The sequence below is a fragment of the Caenorhabditis remanei genome, chromosome V (assembly GCF_010183535.1).
Source record: "Caenorhabditis remanei strain PX506 chromosome V, whole genome shotgun sequence".
NCBI classification, from domain to species: Eukaryota; Metazoa; Nematoda; class Chromadorea; order Rhabditida; family Rhabditidae; genus Caenorhabditis; species Caenorhabditis remanei.
Window position 1 is genome coordinate 3024557 of NC_071332.1, and position 23080 is coordinate 3047636.

Below are 23080 nucleotides of genomic sequence, written 5' to 3' on the forward strand. Positions count from 1 at the left end.
GAAATTATTTCCGGAAATCGGAAATATCCGAAATTTCCGAAAAAATATTTCGGAAATTTTCCGACGGAAAAAAGTTCCGGAAAAAGTCGGAAATTTCGAAAATTTCGGAATTTCCGATTTCCGTTCCGCACATCCCTGTGCGGGACGTAACGAATAGCAATCCGACCCGTAGTAGGTCACTGACATAGAACTCGCTGAGATCTACATTTTGGTATATTTATCAGTTTTTAATACTGCGTTTGAAGCGAGTTACGCGAATTGGAAACAGCGCCGAAAAGTTCGATCCCAACCTACTCCCTCCTCGCTTCCATACTTCCAAAATTTCCAGGTCGAGCCCTACCAAGTCACCGATTACATGCTTCCACCCGTCTATCCTTCGCCCTCCCCATCATCAATATACCAACCACAACCACAACAACCCGTCTATCCAGAAGTAAAACCCGCAGCTAATACCTCCTCAGTTATCCTAAGTTCCACTACCCTTCCAGCTTCTATAGGTTCAGCTTCTCTTCCAAACTCAGTTCCCCCTTTTGTACCTTCCTCAGTTGTCCCTCCGATCCCTGCGCCGCCCTCCCAACCCATAACTGTGGAGGAGGTGGGTCCGATACCTCCACCATCGGTACCATTATCCCCATGGATTACCCCTGAGCCGATCCCCACGCTCTCCCATACCGCCCGTCCCCCTCCACCTGCCACCACAATCCCCCCGCTACCCACACTTCTTCCCCCGTCCAATATTTCGGTTAGTTACAGTAACCCATTTTTGTTACAGTAACCCTTTTTTTTAGTATGTCACGTCACCACCGTCACAGGATTCACCATGTGCACGCGCGCTCTACGGTGACGCCACGATTATGTGTGAGCACCAGCAGGAGATATGTCCGATGGGCACGTTTTGTCAAATTGGGCAAGGACAGAGTATTTGTTGCCCGATTATGGGTGAGTACCTCAAAAAGTTTAATTTTAATGATAAAAAGTGTTCCAGAAGACCCTCCATGCGAGCAGTCAATCGAAGAAGGCGTCGGAGGTGTCCTCCTCCGACGCTGGTTCTTCGACCCGGCCACCCGTCTGTGCCAACCGTTCTATTATAAGGGATTCAAGGGAAATCAGAACAATTTTATGAGCTATGACACGTGTAATCGGGCGTGTGGCGCCACGAACGTTTGTCCGGGTGGGAGTCCGCAAATGTCGATACATACGCATCTTTTGTCGTGAGTTTTTATTTTGGTGGGAAGGGAAAACTTGTTGAAGAGCCAAAATACACAAAAACCACAACTTGTTGAAAAAAACACAACTTGTGGTTGAAAAAACACACGGAAAACACAACTCGTTGTAGAACCACAACTTGTGGATAAAAAACCACAAGTTGTGGAAAAAAACACACAAAACTCACAACTTATAACAAAAATACACAGTAAACACAACTTGTGGTTGCAAAAACACACGGAAAACACAAGTTGTGGCTGAAAAGCACACAGAAAACACAATTTGTTGAAAAATGCACAACTTGTTGAAAAAATACACGGAAAATACACAATGTGGATGTAAAACACAACTTGTGGGAAAAAACACACGGAAAACACAACTTGTTGAAAAATCAAAAACACAAAGTTTACAAAGAAACACAAGCTGCGATTGATAAACCCATGGAAAACACAACTTGTAGATAAAAGCACAATTTGTGGATGAAAAAACACAAATTGTAGGAAAAAAAAAACACACGAGAATCACAACTTGTTGACAGAAACACAACACACACAAAAACACAAGGTGCGGTCAAAATACACACGATTTTCTTAAAACTTATAACTTTTCCGTTTCCAGATGCAACTCGGAATCCGATTGTCCCTACTATCACGACTGCATTCAATCGACTCCTCATAATCTGTGTTGTCCAAAGGTTTTGGTTGCTCAGCCACCACCACCACTACCAATTCCAGCCCCTGTACCTCAAGAACCCTCGAATCTAGTGATCGACATCATTCCGGCTCCACAACACCCTCACCCATCCAACAACCTGTGCGACCAACCAGTCGACGTCGGCTTCGGACACCAGTCAGAGCACAGATGGGCGTTCTCAAACGGGCAGTGCACTTCATTCCTCTACGCCGGTCAGGGCGGTAATATGAACAACTTTTTGACCAGGACGGATTGTGTGAAGACATGTCAATCCTCAGTGTCTCCGCCTCCCAGTCAATGCTCGCAGCCAGCAGCCAGTGGACACGGGGAGCAGTACCTTTCCAGATACTTCTTCTCTCCAGAATATCGACAGTGCCTTCATTTCATTTATTCCGGGGATGGCGGAAACTTGAACAACTTTGAATCTCTCACGGAATGCTTGGAGACATGTGTCGCCAATGGTGTCAAGTTTAGCTCCCTGGCCAATAGTCCGATGTCACCGGTACCCCCGCCTCCCACACTCATGCCATCACTACCACCTCAACCTCAACCAACCTTCGAATTCAAACCCTTCAGAAATGTGTGTCCCCAAGGGGATCCGCTGATTACTGTAGATGGTCAACCGATCCAGTGTGACCCATCGAAAGCCGCCAAGTGCCCTGGAGACCACGTGTGCACGCCGAGAGGAAATGAAGCGTACTGTTGTCCGTCGCCAAGTGAGTACCGATAAATACGATTTTTGGGGTTACGGTATAGGGTTTAGCTATGCCGTCAAATCAAGGAACGCCATTTTGCAACCACATCCATGCTACCGTAATCTCTATCATTTTTTCAGTTCCAGAGTTTTTTGGTTATCCATATAAAGCCATAATCGCAACACGCTTCAATCTCAATATTATGGTCTCAAAAATATACCGAAATGTAGATCTCGGCGAGTTCCATGTCACTGCCTTATCACGGGTCAGATAGCTATTCGTTACGCCTCAATAGAATTCCACTACCCGGCCGCCGATGTCACAGAAAAGAAATCGCACGGAGCACATTTTTTGAGCCTCGCCGCAAAAAAGGTCAAAAGATTTTTTGATCATCATATTCAGAATGGCCGGAACTACCTGTGATCCAATTTTACTTTTTTTTCCACTTTTTTCACTTTTTTCCGGTCCGGAACACATTAACGAATGTCCATCCGTCGCGTAAAATGCCACGGACATATAACTCGATGAGATCTACATTTTGGTATACTTTTATGCTCATAACATTGAGTTTAAAGCGAGTTACGCGTCGTCTCGTGTCAGAATAGTCAAAAAATTCTGTAACTGAATAAATGTTAGAGATTACGGTAGCATGGATGTGGTTGCAAAATGGCGAGTTGCAAAATGGTGTGGTTGCGAAATGGGTCAGAGCCGTGTCAAATTTTTATAAACCCTTGTTTGTCATACTTACGACGAACCGGGCCGATTTGAGGATTTTCACCGGTCACGGGTTTCAGTACGAAAATTTGACGTTTTTTGAAATTTTTTGAAATTTTTATCGAAAAACGATGGAGCTTTCAACAATATTTTCAAGCTTCGATAAAAATCAAACATTTATAGCTTAAGGCCAAATTTATTCCGTTTCCGCGACGCGCACGCAACGCAGTTCGAAAAAATTCAAATCAGTTTGTTGCGGACCTTACACCTCGCGATGCAGGGATATGGGATTTTGACTACTTTTATAAAAATTTCGCACGTATTTAAAATAAATTTTCCTATTCCAGTGAACTTCTGTCTCCAATCCCGTCCACCAATCTCTGTGTGCAACGGTCCCGATTTTGAGCCAGTCCGTGAAATTCGCTTCACGTACGACCCGCTCGCCGACAGATGTGTGCGATTCAGTTTCCAGAATTGTCGAGGCGCCGCGTTTGCGCCGACTGGAAGCCTGAATAACTTTGTCAGCAATTCCCAATGTAATCGACTTTGCTGTAATCAAGGATACAATCTGGTGTACAAGCGACGTCTTCTGATGGCGATGAACGACGAGCCGATGGGGGATGATGAATGAAACAGACAAAACTACAGTAACCTCAATTCAAAAAAAAACGGGACAGAGACACAGAGTGTTGAACGTATGCGACATTCGCAACTTATCTTACTCAAATATGATTTGCTCAATTCTTCAGACTTTTTATATGTAAATTTTGGAATTCATTAAAATGCTAATTATCATTAGTTGTTCAGTTATAATAAAGTGATATAAAGAAAAAAATCAAACTGAAGATCAAAGTACAAATCGATAATGAAGTGGAGACCGATTCGTTGCACATATCCTTCTCACAACAGCACCATTTCTGGGTTAGCCCGTCCACTTCTTGAGTTGGGTAGCATCTTCAAATAATTGACAGTTGAAAGCGCGCTCTACGGAAAGCCAGTGGAGCGCATTTGCCAACTTTTCAAAAAAGTTATTACAGAGAGAAAAAAAAACTTAGCCTAACAGACCAAAGTCTGAGGTGGGTACTTTAGCCTAAGCCTAAGGGACTTCACCCAAATTTACCAATCGCGCTCCACTGCACTCTTCGCAAATTCCCTTACCCTGGATCCTCATCGGTACAGTAGACATCGACACCTGCACATCCGCGGGTTACCGTTGACCCATTTATGAATTTGATACAGAATAATTGAATCGGTTCGCACAGGTGTTCCTGAAAGTTTTTTGAAAGAGTTGTCAATGGAGCGCGTTTACAGGCGACACGGACAATTTGTGTTTTAGTGTGTCTACATGTGTAACCGGCATTAAAACGATTTTATTTCGTTTTTTCTGGTTTCTAGAACCATCTTATCAGGCAGCTAAGAATGTTGCAAATTTTTGCATATAAAAAATGTCAAACTTTGAAGATGTGAAACTAAGTGATGGGATGTGCAATTGCGAAAAAATTTTATTTGGCTGTGTAGATCAAAAATATAGCTTCATATTTGTAGTTGACAACTTTTTGATAGCTACTCACGCTTTTGAGATATGCGCCTTTAAAGTGGACCGGACGAGAGAGCGTGCAGAAAGAGGAGGGTGTCTAGCTTCTCTGCGTCTCTCTCACCCACAGCCGCCCAACTTTAAAGGCGCATATCTCAAAAGTGGGCGTAGTTATCAAAAAGTTGTCAACTACAAAAATGGAGCTCTAGATTTGGTCTACATTTTTGTAGTTGACAACTTTTTGATAACTATTCACGTTTTTGAGATATAGCGCTTCAAACTTGAGGGCGAGAGAGCATGCAGAAAGAGGAGGGTTTCTAGCTTCACTGCGTCTTTCACCTCCTACCGCTAACTTTAAAGGCGCATATCTCAGAAGCGTGAATAATTATCAAAAAATTTTCAACTACAAAAATGAAGCGCTTCATTAGATCTATACATCTATATAATTTTGGAACAATAAGATTCCAAACCGCGCTGTGTGAGAGGCTCTCAAAGTATTCCTTTTTTTAAAGTTTATTGCTCATATTAGATAAACTCTGGCAGTATCATTATAATCCGCTCCCGCCCAAATCCTCTTACCTGCATACTGGTATCATAGCACTTTAACGCGTCGGAATTAGTCACCATCCATGCCGAAAACAACAGTAAAACGAAGCCGAGAGACCGCGTCATGTCAAAAAGAGTTTTTGTGTATGATGTTGGCTCCGCTAGTGATAACAAAACCTTTTTTACAACCACCTTTTCCTTCTCCCAAATGACATAATTGACAGTTAACAGTGCTAATCATTCATTTCAGAAAGAATAGTGAGTGCATCGAAAAGAGAGAGAGAGAGAGTGAGAGATCGAGAGAGGTGACAGAGAAAAAAAGGAAGGAATTATTGTTCAGGGAATATAGTATATATACAATTGATTGAATTGTCGTCGGCGCACTATTTTGTCGTTTTCGTCTTTATTGATTGAAAAAAATGGGCGGAGCTTGCTCACTTTCCCGGTCCGGCGAAGCTCATGAACTTGCGAGCCTGAGTCTGTGATTGGAGGAGATCCGAGAGATCGCATCCCTGCGAGAGTCCCGCGTTGAGAAGGCATTGACGGTTGCGTTTCATCGTGTTTCGGATGATTCTGAAAGATGAAAGAGAAATGAAATTTATGAGTTCATAAACATCGTGTCAAACTGATTGGGTGGGGGGGGGGGGGGAGCTGTCAATTTGATTGGTTGGTTTTCAGAAGAAAATGCACGTGGAGGGTACGTCTTATCGCACGCCAACTACTGTACCTGGTATGTGTCCGGATAGTTTTATGATCAAAATGTGGCAAGTAGAGTTCGAACTTAGGTCTAAGCATAAGACACCGGCGGAATATCAAAAGACGGTCAAGCCTAAGTCTAAGGCATCGCGCTCAGGCTTAGGCTTAAGCCCCAAGAAACTTGTTGAGCCTAAGCATGAGTGACTTTTGAGTTTGAACCTATTAAGCCTAAGCCTAAATATAATCTCTGGTTTTAAGCCTAGCCTCAATCTTAAAAGTTTCTTAGCTTAGGCTTAACCGGCTTCTCCGAGCGTAGGTCTAAACGATGATCTGATTTTTTTTAACTAGAGCTAAGTTCAGCGCTTATTAACTCTTAGGCTTAGGCTTCACAAGTTGATTAGCATGACGCGTTCTAGGGTAAACCTAAAAACAAAGCGTTGCTCAAGACAGTTTAGAGTTAAGCCCCGAAAAACTCGTTAAGCCTTGCTTTTAAGTTTGAACCTATTTAGCCTAAGCCTAAGGGTTAATTGAGCCCTGAGCTTAGATCTAGTCTAAACACCAAAAAATTCTTTAAAGTTTAAGCCTAAGCCCAGAGAAACTTTTTGAGCCTAAGCCTGAATCGAATCTCTAGTCTTAAGCTTGGGTTAATTGAGCCTGTTAACCTGAGCTAAGCTCTCTTATTTAAGCCTAAGCGCATAAAGCCTTACAGTCAGACTACGGTACCGTTTAACCTCCTGGTCCCCCTTAACCTTTTCGCAGCACCATCTAGATATTCTTCAGATGACGTGAAACCCGAAAAACCGGGCGGCACCTTTCCTTTCATCTCCCCGGTTCCCCACCCCCTCCATAAATTCTCCTTCAACTCACTGGTTGGCGTCATAGTCGAACGACACGTCGGCACCATCCCTCTTCTGCTCCTGAATACGATCGGAAGGCATTTCGAAACGGAAGACACGAGACTCGACGAGAATCGCCGAGGCGACGAGCACCAAGAGGAGCATCGATGAGAAGCAGCTCATTTTTTTTGCTTTTTACCTGCAACTGGTTTAGGTTTTGATGAGAGAAAGTCGTTGGGGGGAGGGGTGTCAACGGGAAACGGAGAAAATGGACAAAAACCATCAAAAGATAGAGAAAAGTCAATCAAAAGTAGTTTGGTGCTGGCTGCTAGCTATCACATAAAATGGGGAAAATAGGAGAATTGTTATTGCGAATCGACCAAGTGATTACAATTACAATATTTTATAGTTAGTAATATTGCGATATCCACCCTGTCTGACAAAACAACACCCGACGGTGACGCAAATGAAATTTCTATTTCCTAGGAACCGTACTTTCGAAAATATATGGAGGAAAGGAGAATGTGCACTTTGAGGCGTGCATATGTCATAAATTATATGTCAGTCTGAAGTGAGGAGGTGATTGAAATATGTTTGTTTCGGGAGGAACCGAAAATCTAGTTGGGGAGAAGAAACCAAAAAAGAAAAAAGTTTTGCGCCAGGGCGGGGATCGAACCCCGGTGTGTCGGCGCGCCGGGCAAAAGCGCGACCGCCTGCGCCACACAGCTTCATTCTGTATGGATGTGAAGGGTGTAGATGAGCTGAGGGGAATTGGGAAATCTCAGGGGGAAATGAAGCACTATGCAAATGCGCTCGACGGAGAACACTCAAAAAAGTGGGAAATTTTCAAATTTTTGAGAAATTAAAAGGTATTTTGTGGTATAAAAAGAGGAACAATGACGTGCCCTTCAAATTGTGCAAATCTCCACCCGAACACCCTCGGCAAACCAAAAAATTTAGTGTCAACCCAATTATTCTATCCCCCCTCTCTCTCTCCCTTGGTTTTATTTATTTCACAACGAGGGAGCCGCGAAAAGGCAAAGAGCGACAAGGCGAATGGGATTGGTTTTGTGAGGGTTTTGCATATATGGGGGGAGCTAGGCAGGAGGCTCCGCCCACTTTTTCGAAAAAAGAGAAAAGAAATCCTTTTCGAAAACGTCATAAAATGTAATGGGTTGAAGAAAGCCATTCTCGACCATTTCGGAGCCATCAATTATATGGCATGGGGGGAGTACTGTAGTCGTTTAATTTTAATACATAATTGCTGATACTTACCTCCGCCGGAAATAGAGTCAAGTGACTTTTTTTCAGCACAAGATTATGAAAACTGACTGAAATTTCAAAATTTGAAACACTGTGTGTGTGTCATGAGGAAAAGGTGCAAAAAATGAAAGGACGATGACCCATTAGTGTAATGTAGCCATGTACATTATTTATTACGATGGTTCTTCGTAAATATTCGAGTAGAGAGAGATAGAAGGGAGATAAATTATGATGATTACATATGTTGCGAAGTGATGTAGGATGGGGTTATTAAATGGGATCGGACATCAGGAATTGATCTTAGAGGTGCTAAGAGCACAGGAACTTTGGGAGAAGGAAGTACAAAAAGTTAGGTCATCAGTGCTTACTAGGGAAGGTCATGGAGTCAGTGTGGACTTATTGGATGTGACCTATATCATCGGAAAGCTGAGAAAACGCTGATTCCAAATATATATTCAGTTTTTGCCCTCGAGGCCTGGTATTCGAGAAAAATGAGGTCAAAGTTTGGACCCTCTGACAAGTCATTACCTTTCCGACATAAATATCGGCAGCGTGGTGTAGGTGGTAGTGAGAAGGCATGGCATGAGTGAGGAGTGTGGGTTAGGTTCCCGGTTAGTTAGTCACGGTTTTTTCATTTTATTTGAAAGAAACTACGAAAATTTGTTGGAAAAAGTACGAAAATTGAGCAAAATTTTTGTCCGAGAAGACTACACGGCCGCGCGGAAAATCTCTTCCACCTAATCAGGAAGAGAACGTGAATGGTGGCGTTTAGAGCGATTTGATAAAAGTGTCTTAGAATTTTTTGAAGTAAAGAAATCTGTAACTAGAAAAATAAGAGTTCAGCCCCCCCCCCTCAGGAGACACTGAAATGGCTCCGCGACGTTTGGCAACCTGGACATTTCGAAACCACAACAAATGGAAACTAAACGTTCATGCGATTCAAATTATCAGTTGTCAAAAAGGCATGGTTACCAATTCGCTCGGTTTCGAAACGTCGTTTTGTTTCGGATAGTTCGCCGTTTTATTAGAGGAGAGTCCCATCTGAGCAGCCCTGACATTTGAAAATTAAGATCCTAAAAAGGTACTTCGGACTCTGAAACAGTTTCAAGAATTCAGTAAATGTTAAAAAGAAAAACTGCATATCTTTTTTCACTTTCTCACTAGAAAAAATCCAAAACCAGATCCAGAATCCTTATGACTTTACCTGCTTTCTAGGTATTTTTCAAGCAGTGAGATGAAAACAAGAGCGTAGAATTTCAGATTTTATGCCGAAGCTCTTAAAGCAAGCTCAAGAATTTGACCCCCCTGATACTTTCGAGTCCATAGATTCCAAATCTGAACTAAAATTCTGGTAAATCCATCTGTGAGCCGAAAAAAGTTATGATCCGTCAAACGTTAGAAATATGGCAACGGGTCATAACTCAGCTCACAGAAGGATTTCGCAGAATTTTATTTCAGATTCAGAATCAACGGACTCAAAAGTATCAGGGGCCAAATTTTCGAGTCGTTTGAATAATGTCAAGGAACCTTATATTATGCAAAACTGGATCTAGATACTGTGCTATTAGAGCCTCAAAATGAAACAAAAGCTCAGCTCACCACCATCACCGTCAGCTTCCAGACAGGACTGAGCTCATCATTTCTCTTTTTAGAGCTCTCTCGCCGGTTCTCACCACGAATACAATGAATATTTCAGTGCTGAGCAGCAGAGAGGGTTGCAGAGCATATCCCCCTTAACGAGACACTTCAACACCTGCACAGCACAACCCACGCCTTCTAAGGAGGCGTTTTCTGAGAGAGATGCCTGGAGAGGTGCGCCTTTTAAGCTTAAGCGGGTGGGAGGAGACAGTGTTGAGGAGGAGGGATGGATTGTGGGAAGTGGAATTGTAGTTGGGTGAGAGAGAGAGAGAGAGAGGCAAACTACACACGTCACTTACTGGTAAATCTGAAAATAGGGGAATTGGAGCAATAATAAGTGGTGACGGTAGTTGTGAGGTAAGCATCTGGTATGGATAAACAGGAATGGGGTTACTGTAGGATGGCTGATATTGCTAAGACACCTGCGGAGTTAATTGCCACGATATCAGAGCTGTTCGGAAGTAAAGTCTTGAAAAGCAAGTCGGCCTCGGATGCAGAAGTCATAAGGATTCTGATTGTGTTTCAAGTTTTGGGGGAATGAATCGAAATGCAAGGCGACCACAGTGATGTTACGTATGTTTTAAATTTTGGGATTCAGACTTTTCTTGCATAACTCAGGTCAACATTGAGGACAGACATATCGGAACCTGTGTGGTGAAAGCCTTGACCAGAGTTGAGCGAAATTCCGCTTTCCGCCTTCCGATGATTAATGATTTTTTCCTCAGCTTGAAAAATTTGATCACCTATTCCAATTTACGGATATTTTTGAGGTTTTTTGCAGCAAAGCTATCAGTGTTTACCGAAAAAACAAAATTTAGCAAAAATTTAACCATTTTAGTGTTTTTTACTGCAAAATAAGGCCAACATCGTATTTTTAAAAGAGATATCGTATTCCGCCTTCCGCCTTTTAGCATTTTTTTCCATTCCGCTTTCCGCCAAAAAATTTTCGCTTCCGCCTTCCGCTTTCCGCAGATATTTTTTCAATTCCGCCTTCCGCCTTCCGCTTTCCGCCCAAAAAAATTTCATTCCGCTTTCCGCCTTCCGCCTTCCGCCATTTCAAAAACCGCATTCCGCTCAACTCTGGCCTTGACATGCCCTAAAAAGTAGTTACCATGAAACTCAAGGGGGAAACTAGAGGTGTCAGTAGACTTCGGTTCTCATGAAAGGCTTTTATGGAAGATAACTGACAAAATGCTCAGAATTGTTTTGGCTTCAAACGGTGGGAAAGATAAGGACCTGATGTTGAACATTATAGTGCAGAAGCTGGACGCTGAGAAACTACGAATGGTTGGCACTGAGCCGCCAAGTTCATCTTGGCATTTTTAAGAAGCTGTTGAACTGTTCCATTACTAAGACACTATAACTTTGACGTGATGTTCCTTCAAATAGTTGAAAACAAAATTGAAAAAAGTTCGATTTCACAGTTACCCGTTACAGTACCGCTCAAATGTCTAACTTATTTATAGTATGTCCGATTGACCTGAAACTTATCATCAAAATCAGGACGTTGAAACAGTGCTTATGATGGCTTCCCGTTAGATATAGCTTAGTTCTAAGTACTGGTCAGCAACATTCTTCACATGTATCCCATACTGGTTGTCTGATCAAACTCATACAATATACAAATATTCATTTTAGGTAATTTCCCCAAAAACTATGAGGCACCGTGATTTTTGTTCAGCTAACAACGCAAAAACTTTTTTTTTCAATTCCCTATTTTCTTAGACACATCCTATTCAAATTCCAAAAAAAAAGCGAAATTGGCGTTTTTCCAATTTCACGGAGCGGCAGTTCCATTTTAAAATACTTTATTCATCATTCCGTTTCCATGACCAGCTTTCGATTTGCATAAGTCTTTTTGGCCTAGAAAATGCGAAATTGAAAAAAAAAAGAAAGAGGAAATTCAAATGAGATGGGAAATGGCGCTTTAAGCTTGAATCTTGAAAACTGTAATTTAGGAGGATAATCTTAATCTGAAATCAAAAATCACTCAATTCATGACGCATTTGTAATTGTAGGGTTGTGTGGGGAACCGTGGCAAAACAAGAACAAAAAATAAGAATAAAAATCATATCCTGCTACAAAATGATAGCCTTTTAGTATTTACTAGAGTTCCTAGAATTGGGTCGGCTCTCGGAATTCTGAATTCTGAATCCGGAACCCAGAATCAGGTATCTAGAATCCGGGTTGATCTGAAAAACAGGAAAGAGCAAGTGATCTGACAATCGGAAAAATGAGAGAATCGTAACACAATGATATCATATCGTTTGTATTTTACAGGGAAAGAGAATAACAAGAATTGGGAAATGAATAACTGGTAATATGTAAAAGTGATGTGATTTTTCTGCAGAATCGTGAATCACTCGTATTTTTCTCGCAGGTAGTCTAGCAAGGAATTGATAACAGTGGTATGGAAGAAATATGGGCTCTATTCCAGAATGGGGAATTTTAAAGTTCATTGGGGACTCTAGCTTCGTAAGAATTCTTCATGTATAAGCATACCGGTTCATGTTTAGAATGAGTTATACTTGGCAACCTATCCACTGTTCAAAAAATGAGTCTGAAAAATGTGGAACTTCATTGCTCAGATAGAGCTAACAAGAGTTGTCTATAACAATACGGTATTATTAAATTGTTTTGTTTTAAAAGTTCAAGACCGTTGTTTTTGAAAATCCCCTATTCTCATACTTGCAACGGGCCGGGCCGGGCCGGACCCGGCTGAAAAAAGGTCGATTTTTTGACTATACTTCAGAATTCAATCAAAAGATAGTTATGCATCAAAAAATTGAAATTTTTAATGTAAATTTTCAAAAAAATTCAAAAAATTTGGTAAAAAGTAGGTACCTTTTTTTGAAGCCGGGCCTTGAAAATTCTCTACCGGCCCGGCCCGGCCCGGCCCGTTCCGGGTCTTCGGGCCTTGCCGGGCCGGGCCGTAAATTTGCAAGTATGCCTATTCTCAAATAGAGCCAAAATATAAGTCGACGAGGATTCTGAATTCTTGATAGTTTAGACCGTTTAACTTTGATTTCATGCATTGAATAGCTCCATTAAAGGTACCAGTTCCATTATGTTAGGCTTACTACTTGATCTGTGTAACCGTTCTGGTCTTAACTATGTTCCCGTGAAATAAGTTCAAATGTTTTATTGAATCTTTGCTTCACCAAGTTCCAGAGCCACCTTAACTCCAACTTATGTACTACATATAACTATTTTCAAATACATATGTATGCCTTTTCACGTGAAAACGTGCACTTCATCGTTGTCTTCAGAGTTTCACACCGCCCACTTGAGATTATAAGTGCATACTTTGAACCTTCTTTTTTGGATATGAGTGAGTGAAGTTTGGTTTCGTCTTTCCAACCTGTAATATATGATCTTGACAAATTTAGATGGCCTTTTGACTCTTTTGAGGCAAGAAAACTATGAACTAGGTAAAATTTGTACTGTTGTTGATAAGTTAAATCATTTCCGAATTCCAAAAAATTTTATGCTGATAATAATAAAACGTTTGACAAACTTTTAGTCGGTTCTGATTTGAACCAGCTCTGATCCGAGAAATCGTGAAATCACGTTCACTAGTAAAATGTTCACAATTCGGTAAGACGTCAATCAGAAAAAAACTGACCGTCTCGTTTCTAAACGTCCCGATTTTGAGGAGCCTGTTATGGTATTCCATAATTTGATACGGTTTTCTGCAGAGTCTAAAACTACAAAGCCTATTTATGCGTTTCTGTCCAAGACTCTCATACGCCAAACAATACGAATTCAGAAAACTTTTATTTACGCTCCATAGCTTTTGACAAATAATATTCATAATATGTGTGTTTCTAAAAAAGATATGAAGATTGGAATGGTAATGATTATGGGGGAATGTATAGTTACAATATATTAAAATAAATTACAATAATTACAAGTAGACCTAAACACTTTGCTGTTGTACAATCGATAGAATGCACCGATCAATTGATGCAAAGAACGTGGAGGATGGGACAACCGAACAAAAGTTCTCATCATTACAGAGAACTGACAACACCGCTTCAGGTAGGCCACAGTAGAACACTTGGACTCCACAATTTTGAGCATCCCGGTACACGTCACGCAGAGCATCCACACCCATTGAATCCACGTATCCAATCGGGGCTCCATCCAGGATTAGAGTCTTCCCATCGATCAACGTCTCTCCTTCGGGCACCCGTCCAATAGATTCAGCCATTTTATCCAGGAACAAAGTGACATTGGCAAAGTGAATCGCCCCTCCGAATCTCACAATCTCGACGCCTTCTGGAAGATTCTGACGTGGAGTTTCATCGTGCAACACTTCCGTCGAAAACGTTGGCCATTGTTGGCGGAGAACCAGTGTGAAGAGAGAGGAGACGAGAGAGATGACCAAGCCAGTGGTGACATCGGTGAAGATGGTCGAGAGGCATGCGACTAGCCAGATTGTCTAAAAATGGAATCACTGATAAGAAGGAAAGGGTCAGGAATGGAAGACATAAATATTTTCCAGTTGATGCATGTGTTGATTTTTAGAAAGAGAAGCGGAAGGGCGGTTTGAACTTTGGTCTAAAGGAATGAGCCGGAAGTGCAGAGTCTTAGAGAAGGTGGCCTAGAAAACGATGGCCTAGTTTCTAATAATGGCGGACTAGAAAACTAGGGCCTAGATCAGAATGGATAACTTTGGGCTTCCAAGGCATCACCTTGATCGGTCGGTGGCAAAACTTTTTAGAAATTGGTGATTTCTAGTGAATTTCGATTAAAAATTCTCAAAAAATGTAAGATTTTCAGCGTTTTTTGACTAAAAATCGCTAATTTTTCATTCAAATCAGGGGATTTCTCGTGAATTTCGATCGAAAATTCTCAAAAAATGTAAGATTTTCAGCGGAAAATCGTTCATTTTCCATTTTTCCGTTTCACTTTGGTTGAAAAAACCCGATTTTCAGAGTTTTTCGGCTCATTTTTTATTCAAAACATGTGAATTCTTGTGAATTTCAATAAAACATTCTGAAAAATTAAGGATTTTCAGCGTTTTCTGACTGAAAATCGCTTATTTTCCATTTTTTCCGTTGCATTTTGGTTGAAAAAACCCGATTTTTAGAGTTTTTCGGCTCTTTTTCAATTTAAAAAAGATGATTTCTGGTAGATTTCGAACAAAAATTCTCAACAAGCAAGGGTTTTCAGCGATTTTTGACTGATAATGGCTCATTTTTTATTCAAAACATGTGAATTCTCGTAAATTTCGATCCCGAGATGATGTGCGAAGTTTTTCACGCCAATAGCCTAACTGTTAGAATACACCTACCTACCGTGGTGGCCTAACTTTCCTAGATTGTGGCCTAACATTCCCAGAAAACTCACAAAATCATATTTGCTAATCCTGTACAACCTCGGCAACTCCTTCACGTGCATGAACAGACTCTTCAAGCTGACTATTACGATACACGCCAGAATACACATTGGCAGTGGCTCCAAAAATGGTCCAAATATCAGAATGACGGTGAGCAGCAGCAGTGACGAGAATATGGTATACAACTGAGTGTTGGCACCAGACATCTCACAAACCGACGATCGGGATAGCGATGCTCCGACCGGGTAGACAGGGAAGAACGAGGAGATCGCACTGGCGAGCCCGATGGCGTAGAGCTCCTGCGTGGCGTCCGTTTTGTACTTGTGCTTCTTGGCGAACAGTTTACCCATGGACATTACAAACATGTAGCAGACGATTGCGATGGGAATGGCGTCTTGGACAAGAGCAGGGAGGAAGTGAAGCTGTGGAAGAGACGGGGACGGGAAGCCACGTGGGATTTCGTGTACTGTCTTGATATGGTAAGAGGTGTCCAGGTCGAAAATCATGGAGATTATGACACCAAAGATGACAAGGATTAGCTCGAGAGGTGGTGGGATGGGGGACACTTTCTTGACAATCGGATTAATAAAAGTCCTTCCAAGATCCAAGAAGAGTATTCCGAAGATGGAAATCCCGAGGGCCACATAGTTGACACTTCCCAACGACCAAAACATATCTCGATACATTCTCACAATCATTCCGATCCCCTCATGACGTGGCAACTTGACACCTAGGACCTTATTCAATTGAGAAGTGAACACATGGACCGCGGCGCCAGTGGTGAATCCAGAGACCAGTGGGTCCGAGAGGTAAGTGGTGAGGAATCCAAGGCGCGATACTCCCATTATGATTTGAACGACGCCGACGAGCAGGGTGAGAGCGCTGGTGTAGACGAGTGGGTCGATGTATTCTCCGAGGGGGTAGTATTCATCTGGGACGACGGTGGAGGTGTTGGCGATGACGAGGCGTTCGGGCGCGTTGCGGAGGCGAGACGCACCCACCATCATAGACGCAACGGCGAAGACACCTAGAATGTTTGTTTTTAGAAACTTGAAGGTAGGTGAAAGTTGGGTTTATGGGGATTCTGAATATGTTTTCAAAATTTGAATAGCGTCGAAATAAAGCGAGTTATGCAGCACAGAATGGTCAGAGCTGCCAGTCGCGCCTTTCAAACGATCTATAAATTCGGTCATAGGTACTTCCGACTACGGGGAGTCCATTTTTGCAATCAAAATGGGCTAAATGCTTCTGTGATCCGAGCTGTGATCCCTCAAACTCCCATACGTTTGAAAAAGGTGAAGACCTTTGCGCACACTATTCGCCGACTTCCAATTCCATGTGAAAAAGCTTAAAGTTTGAGAGTTTATAACTCGGCTCGCAAGGACATTTAGTCGGTTTTGATTGCATGAATGGACTCCCCGTAGTCGAAAGTACCTATGACCAAATTTATAGATTGTTTGAAAGCCGCCAGATTCAGAATCCTCCCTCACGACGTCAACTCGGATCCCACTCACCAATCGAAATATGTCTTGCTGTGCCGAAGAACATATAAATAGTGCTAGCAAAAAACGACGAGTACATCCCATACACCGGGTCAACACCAGCCAAACTAGCATACGCCATTCCTTGTGGGACATGCATGATGCCGACAGTCAGCCCGGCAATCACGTCGCCACTGAAGTGCTCTTTCCATTTGTAGTTGGGAAGCCATTCGAGAATCGGAATGTATTGTTGAAGTTTCTTCCGGATTGGGGAGATCGGTTTGGTGTCCTTGTCAGTGTGGATGGTAGTGGTGCAGGGTTGGTAGACCTGGAAGAATGGGTTTTTTTGATGGGCACAAACGGCTTACAAAGTTTGGACCATTGTAGAGGAGGCCTTCCCTAGTTAGTTCTAAAACTTCTGAGTTCTAAACGAAACAAATGCCACAGGAGGAGTTTGCTTAAATACAACAAAGTTATCTGAAGCTCCGCTTATCAAAAGAGGCGGAGCTTCGAATGTCAACTCTTTAATTCACCAAGAACTATTTCAAATTGATCAGCAAGAATATTTCAAAAATTGTTGGAGCACGTTTGTACCGTCTCAGAAAACTAAAACTTACCAGCTTTAACAAATTATTTATACATATATCACTAGTAAGCTGACGTCGTGGGGATTCCGAATCTGTATTCGAATTTTGTCTGACCTTTCCATGAAGCCATGCACCTCGGATAGTATTGAACCTACAGAAAATCTGAGAACAAATACAGAATCCCCATGATTTCAGCTTTCTAGTCAAACCAACTAATAAAAATTTAATTTTAGATTCATGTATATAATGGGGGTTGTTCAGGTAAAAGTGTATTTTAATACATTTTTCCCCTTTTTGCAATTTTTTGACACGCTTATGTAGAAAAAATGTGAAAAAAGGGGGAGAAATGTATAAAAATGGGGAAAAATATGTAAAAGAAATACATTTTTCACAGTTATAGGGTAAAGGTAAGGTAATAAGGTAAAATATGCATCAAAAAACATCTTTACATGACCTGAATAAGCCCATTAAAAAAACTTCCGTGAATCATCGGATAAATTCTCGGATAGTTTTGAACCTACAGAAAATCTGCGTGATTTCAGCTTTTTAGTCATACCAATTTCAAGAAAAATAATTCAAATTTGTATAGTTTTTCCTACTTTTTCAGTTAAAAACCCGAATCACTCACCTCCCGCATCGTGCAACCTTCTATATAATTTCTCACTCGAGTCGTCCTCGTCCTCTGCCACAATAATCCGTGGTTGTTTCGAATTCAAAAATCTAAATAATATTCAAATATATGCATGAAAGAATGAGAACATGAAAAGTCGTCAAGTACAAGTGATCAATGGTAATGTTCTATTTTTATACTTGACATTCATTCCCCAGTCGCCCCCCTCCTCCCCCGATTTCTTTTTTTCTTTGATAAAAAAGGAAACGCAATGTATTCATATGAACAAACATTTGAACATTTGTGTTTTATCAATTGTTGTATCGCCGAAAGGAAAATAAGAAAATATAAAAATCTCTTCTAAAGAAAGAAACTCACTTGATTATATGTCTATATGTGTCCGTGGGCGTCTTGGTTTCCCTCTGCTCACCGATCATTCTTGTTTTTCAATTCTTTTTCCTCCGCCTCCCACTAATTACAGCCTGGACATGCCTCGAGATTTATATTAAAAGTTGTTGGTGGAAGCAGAAGCAAAATCGCAAGGGAGCACAATTGCATACGCATTTGACAATAATAACAGAAGGGGTGGGGAGAGACAATGTAAACAAGAGAGATTTAGAGAGGCAGAGGAAAAGGGTGCGCGGAGGAATTGATGAATGACAATGAAAAGGGGGGACAGAAGTGTTGTAATGTGGAGAAGGGTGACCTATATGATTTTCATGCAGAGACAGTAGAGAGTCACACTTGTAACGGGCTCGACCACAGTACAAAAGTTTAAAAATTTGAATGTTTTCGAAATTTTTTTGATTTTGCTGCGACAAAGTCGAAATGTGGTTAAATATCGAAAAAACCCAAGCGTACATAGAATTTTTGACTATTTCTGATAAAAATTTCAAAAATTAAAAAAATGTTGTGAAAAAATTGTGCACATTTTTGACTCCGGGCCGGGCCAACCAACTTCTTCACCACCCCAAGCCGATATTTTGTAAGTCTGGAGAGAATGAAAAAGAGATTGAGATTGGCTTTGTAACGCTTTACAAGGGTTATACTCGATCGGAAGGTTCATGCGAATTTCATGCGAACTATACAGTCTCCTTGAAACCAATTGCTTGCCGGGACCATTCGAGATGATGATCCACTCGACGGTGATACGATTGTTGTTGGTACCCTCCAGCCCTAAAAATAAATAAAATTTTCTGAATATTGCAAAATACCAAAATTGTGAAGTTTCTCGATTTATACACGCAACAAAAATCGACAATTCTTAACGTTGTGAAACCCTTCGTCATTCTTAACAGCAGATATGTGCGAAATTAAGACGGAAGTAAGACGTAAAGGATATTATTGAAAACAGTATAAAACTGACAGAAATATGTAATACCAAGTAAATTAGTTGTATTGAAGGCATAACTACCATTCGAGCATAAAAATCCTACTCATCTGTCACCAGTGGACCTGGAACAGTCTCCGATTCCGATTTCCGTATGTTTTAAGGCATACCAATTTCATTCTTAAAATTTTAAGTGATTAGTAAGACCAGTTGGGTCAAGTGGTGATCAGTTTTGTCCTTTTAATTATCCGAACTCCCGATGATTTTATAACATGATCTGATATTAACTAAGCATATTTTGTAAAACTGTAAAACACTTTAGGTTCCCTCGAGAATTAAAAGCTCAATGACCATCATCCTCATATCAAAAGTTATCAATCAAGATTTCTGATGCTGTTTTCAAAGAGTCCCCATCTAAAATTAGTACTCTCGTAGACAGCAGTAGTCACAAGCTCCCCGAGAGGCGTCATATCATAATTATCCATTTCTTGTTGTCTCTGTCTCTCCTGATATCTCATTAGTCATGTAAGCACACCTTCTTCTTTTTCCTTTTTTCGAATTTTCGGAAATGAGCTCTCAAGGTAAGTGGTTTGTCTCTATTTCCTCTGCTATATAGTTTTAGGATAACTAATTAATTAATTTCAGATTTAAATGGTCCATCAGTCGAAGTTGCCACCACCACTGCCATGTTAGCATGGTGGAATAACGTGGTGGCGTGTGCACTTTGCTCAGTGTTGAGTTTAATCGCAAGTTATATAATAGTACGTGCGAAATCGATACCGAGAGGGGTGAGGATATGTTATGTGCTCTTCAAACTTGTGGAGGTTGGATTTAATGCACTCTTTGTGGTTGCGTGCCCGGTGAGTTGGATAACAGAGAAAATCAGACCTGGTACGAATTTGTACCGTTCTCTTGACTGTAAAATGTCGTGGTTTTGAAATGTCCCGAAGCCGAGACAACTCAAAATTTCAAAACCAAAGACGTTTAGAAACTAAACAAAGGAAATAGATCCTGTTGGTTTTGAAATGTCCGGGTTTCGAAATAGCTTAGTTCTGGCTCCAGGACGTATTGGAACCGCGAATTTGCCGAATCTTACGTTTCGAAGTGTCTCGGTTTTGAAACGTCTCGTTTTGAGGAATCAAGATTCTCACCCTTTGGTGTCAAAATTTATTGAAAAAAACGGGTCATTTCAAAACTGGGAGCAGAACCAAAACGTTGTAAAGCTTAACGTTTTCTCGGTTTTAAAGTGTCTCGGTTTTGAAACGCCCGGTTTTGAAACGTTTTGTAACGATACAATCGTTTCTTAAGGCTTCAAGTGCGCAACTTAGAGCGCATTTACACAAAGCTATACTTTTACTCCAGTTTCAAAATGTACCGGTTTCAAAAAGTGTTGAAATAGAACAAGCGCTCTGTCGGCGTTTCAAATTTGTTCTCCATGGAGCGCATTTCCTTTCTTTTTGCAGATCTTCGTGGCCATCGAAACTTCCATCGATTTCGAGGGTCTAATGATTGTCAATGCCGGTATCATGCTGCCATCAACGCTCGCTATGATATGCCTAATGCTCTCCATCGTTCTCCTGACACAACTCATTTTTGTGTCTCCAATCGTGTATTGGATACGGTATCTGCAGATTTGTCGGTAAGATTTTCTTGTTATTATTGACAAAATTTGTGTGTTTTGATAATAATCACCGAAATTCTAAATTCCGAATTATAAATTCAAAAACAAACTACTATAGTTTTTTTTTCATTCTCACTTTTTGTTTTTCAAAACAACAGCTATAGCACATAACAAACAAAATAACTTGTCCACCGGGACTACACGGTTATCAATAGAGCGTACTTTCAGAAAAGGGATCCACCCACCACATGTGATATCTGTCATTTTCCTCAACATAATTCTGCTCCTACTCTCTGCAGGTGTCTTATGCTACGCCTCGAGTCCAACCATTGAGGATGTCATATATTTGAGCGGGATTGCTGTTAATTATGTTGGACATGAAACAGTGTTCCTCGTATTATCTTATGATGTAATTTAAGACGAGATTCTGAAAATCCGAACCCCCTTCTTTTCTTTTTCAGAAAAGTGGAACATCAATCACAGCATTTATCTCAAGTGGCACTTACCTCTTCATCTTGGTATTCTCTGTGGTGATAATGGGTTTCAGTCATTTGAGAATCAACACTCGAATTAATTCGAACACGACGATGAGTGAGAATTTGAAGAAGATGCAAGTTCGAGCCAATCAGATTTTGACGTCACAAGTGAGTCAGGGAGTTTAAGGTTTGCTTGTGCGGGGGTAAAGAAGAAAGTAAAACGGAAGTGAAATTACTTTCGATATTATGAAACTGACGACAATAAAACAAAGTTAATTAGTTGTATTGATACTATAATTACTCTTCGAGCATAAAAAATCCATTATCTGGTACCAATTGACTTGTAAAACCCTCCATTTCTTACTTCAGACTTCCGTGTATCAAATTCAGCTGCTTTTTCAAGTCCACTGGTACAGATAAGTAAAATTTTGGGATTTTTTATGCTTAAAGGGTAGTTGTATGTACATTCAATAGAACTGATTAACTTTGTTGCCATACTGTATAAAATAACTTTAATTCTTCCGTCTTTACGTCCGCACAGCTCTGTCACGACCAAAGTTGAACGGAATGCGGATGCGGAATTCCTTCCAAAATCTGATCACGTGTCCGCAAACCGATAATATAAAAATGCGGTCAAATCAAAAACTGAGTTTTATGAGCTGAAAAATATATCGAAATGTAGACCTCAGCGAGTTCAATGTCTGTGTGTTGCTACGTGTGATCCCGACCCGCGGTACCTTAACGAATATACATCCGGCCACAGATATAGTAGTCGGATACATAAGGTGCCGCGGCCCGGGACCAAGTGCCAACAAACCGATATTGCCTGGCCAAAGGTTCATTACCGATTTAGCGTTGGTCACTGATACACAATACCGCTCAAAAGTACATTAAGTTCTACCTTTTTTAGTTGAAAATGCCCAACTTTGAGATGGTGTCATAGTAAAACTAACTGTCACACAAAACAACATTTTATGGGATCGCACAGATCAAAGGTAGAGCTCCAATTTTGTAGTTGACCACTTTTCTGTACAAACACTTCCTAGAGAGTTATAGCAATTTTAAGTGAACAGCTCAAAAATCACTCCATTTTGCACTAAAATGGGTCGATTTGAGGGAGAAATTACTTTGACGATACGTAACTTGCTAGGGAGTGTCCGTACAGAAAAGTGGTCAACTACAAAATTAGAGTTCTACTCTTGGTCTGCTCGATTACAAAAAAAGTTATTTTGTAAGACAGTTAGTTTTACTATAACACACTCTCAAAGTTGGGCATTTTCAACTGAAAAAACCAAAACTTAATATACTTTTGAGCGGTACTGTAGAACTCGTCGAGATCTATATTTCGGTAAACTTTTCAGTTCTTAAAACTCATTTTGAAGCGAGTAAGTGTATCTCTATTTTCAGTTCATCATGACCCTAATCTTCATCCAACTTCCCTTCTTCTACTCAGTCCTTGGCCCAATGATCGGAGTATCCCAGAAGCTCGCCACCTATCTCCTCTCGATTCTCTTTGTCTGGGGACCCGTAGCCAACACTGCAAGTCTCTTCATTTTCAAGACTCATGTTCGTCAAACCGTTTTCTTTAAGTGTACTCAAGACAACGAATCGACCGTTGTGAATGTAGCGGAGAGATCTGTGATGAAGTCGGATATGAAGATGAGATCTGTTACTTGAAGACATTTTTTTACATTTTTATTCTGGATATAATATTTTTTGTTGTAAAAATAGTATAATAAGTACATAAATATTATATATAATAAACCTTTTTGAATAATTAGAAATTAGAGATCGGGCAGTTAGGAAAAAT

General features: G+C 40.9%; 6 protein-coding genes across 6 annotated transcripts; 2 read left to right on the forward strand and 4 right to left on the reverse strand.

Moving 5' to 3' along the window:
• Nucleotides 1–4111: 4111 nt before the first annotated feature.
• Nucleotides 4112–5469, reverse strand: GCK72_016982 (uncharacterized protein; the record flags this gene model as incomplete). Its single annotated transcript, XM_053731809.1, has 3 exons — nt 4112–4262; nt 4467–4576; nt 5422–5469. 3 exons carry the CDS (start codon nt 5467–5469, stop codon nt 4112–4114), a joined length of 309 nt encoding a protein of 102 aa, XP_053580722.1.
• A 353-nt stretch (nt 5470–5822) lies between these two features.
• On the reverse strand, nt 5823–7103 carry GCK72_016983 (uncharacterized protein; the record flags this gene model as incomplete). The annotated part of the gene is made up of 2 exons (XM_003104313.2): nt 5823–5961; nt 6952–7103. 2 exons carry the CDS (start codon nt 7101–7103, stop codon nt 5823–5825), a joined length of 291 nt encoding a protein of 96 aa, XP_003104361.1.
• A 6637-nt stretch (nt 7104–13740) lies between these two features.
• On the reverse strand, nt 13741–17870 carry GCK72_016984 (uncharacterized protein; the record flags this gene model as incomplete). The annotated part of the gene is made up of 4 exons (XM_053731810.1): nt 13741–14265; nt 15177–16192; nt 16680–16974; nt 17862–17870. 4 exons carry the CDS (start codon nt 17868–17870, stop codon nt 13741–13743), a joined length of 1845 nt encoding a protein of 614 aa, XP_053580723.1.
• On the forward strand, nt 15927–16196 carry GCK72_016985 (uncharacterized protein; the record flags this gene model as incomplete). Its single annotated transcript, XM_053731811.1, has 1 exon — nt 15927–16196. The coding sequence occupies one exon, from the start codon at nt 15927–15929 to the stop codon at nt 16194–16196; it is 270 nt and encodes an 89-aa protein (XP_053580724.1).
• A 1871-nt stretch (nt 17871–19741) lies between the features above and the next one.
• Nucleotides 19742–22947, forward strand: GCK72_016986 (uncharacterized protein; the record flags this gene model as incomplete). Its single annotated transcript, XM_003104329.2, has 6 exons — nt 19742–19754; nt 19819–20033; nt 20637–20812; nt 21023–21203; nt 21256–21438; nt 22678–22947. The coding sequence occupies 6 exons, from the start codon at nt 19742–19744 to the stop codon at nt 22945–22947; spliced, it is 1038 nt and encodes a 345-aa protein (XP_003104377.2).
• On the reverse strand, nt 22720–22953 carry GCK72_016987 (uncharacterized protein; the record flags this gene model as incomplete). Its single annotated transcript, XM_053731812.1, has 1 exon — nt 22720–22953. The coding sequence occupies one exon, from the start codon at nt 22951–22953 to the stop codon at nt 22720–22722; it is 234 nt and encodes a 77-aa protein (XP_053580725.1).
• Nucleotides 22954–23080: the final 127 nt, after the last annotated feature.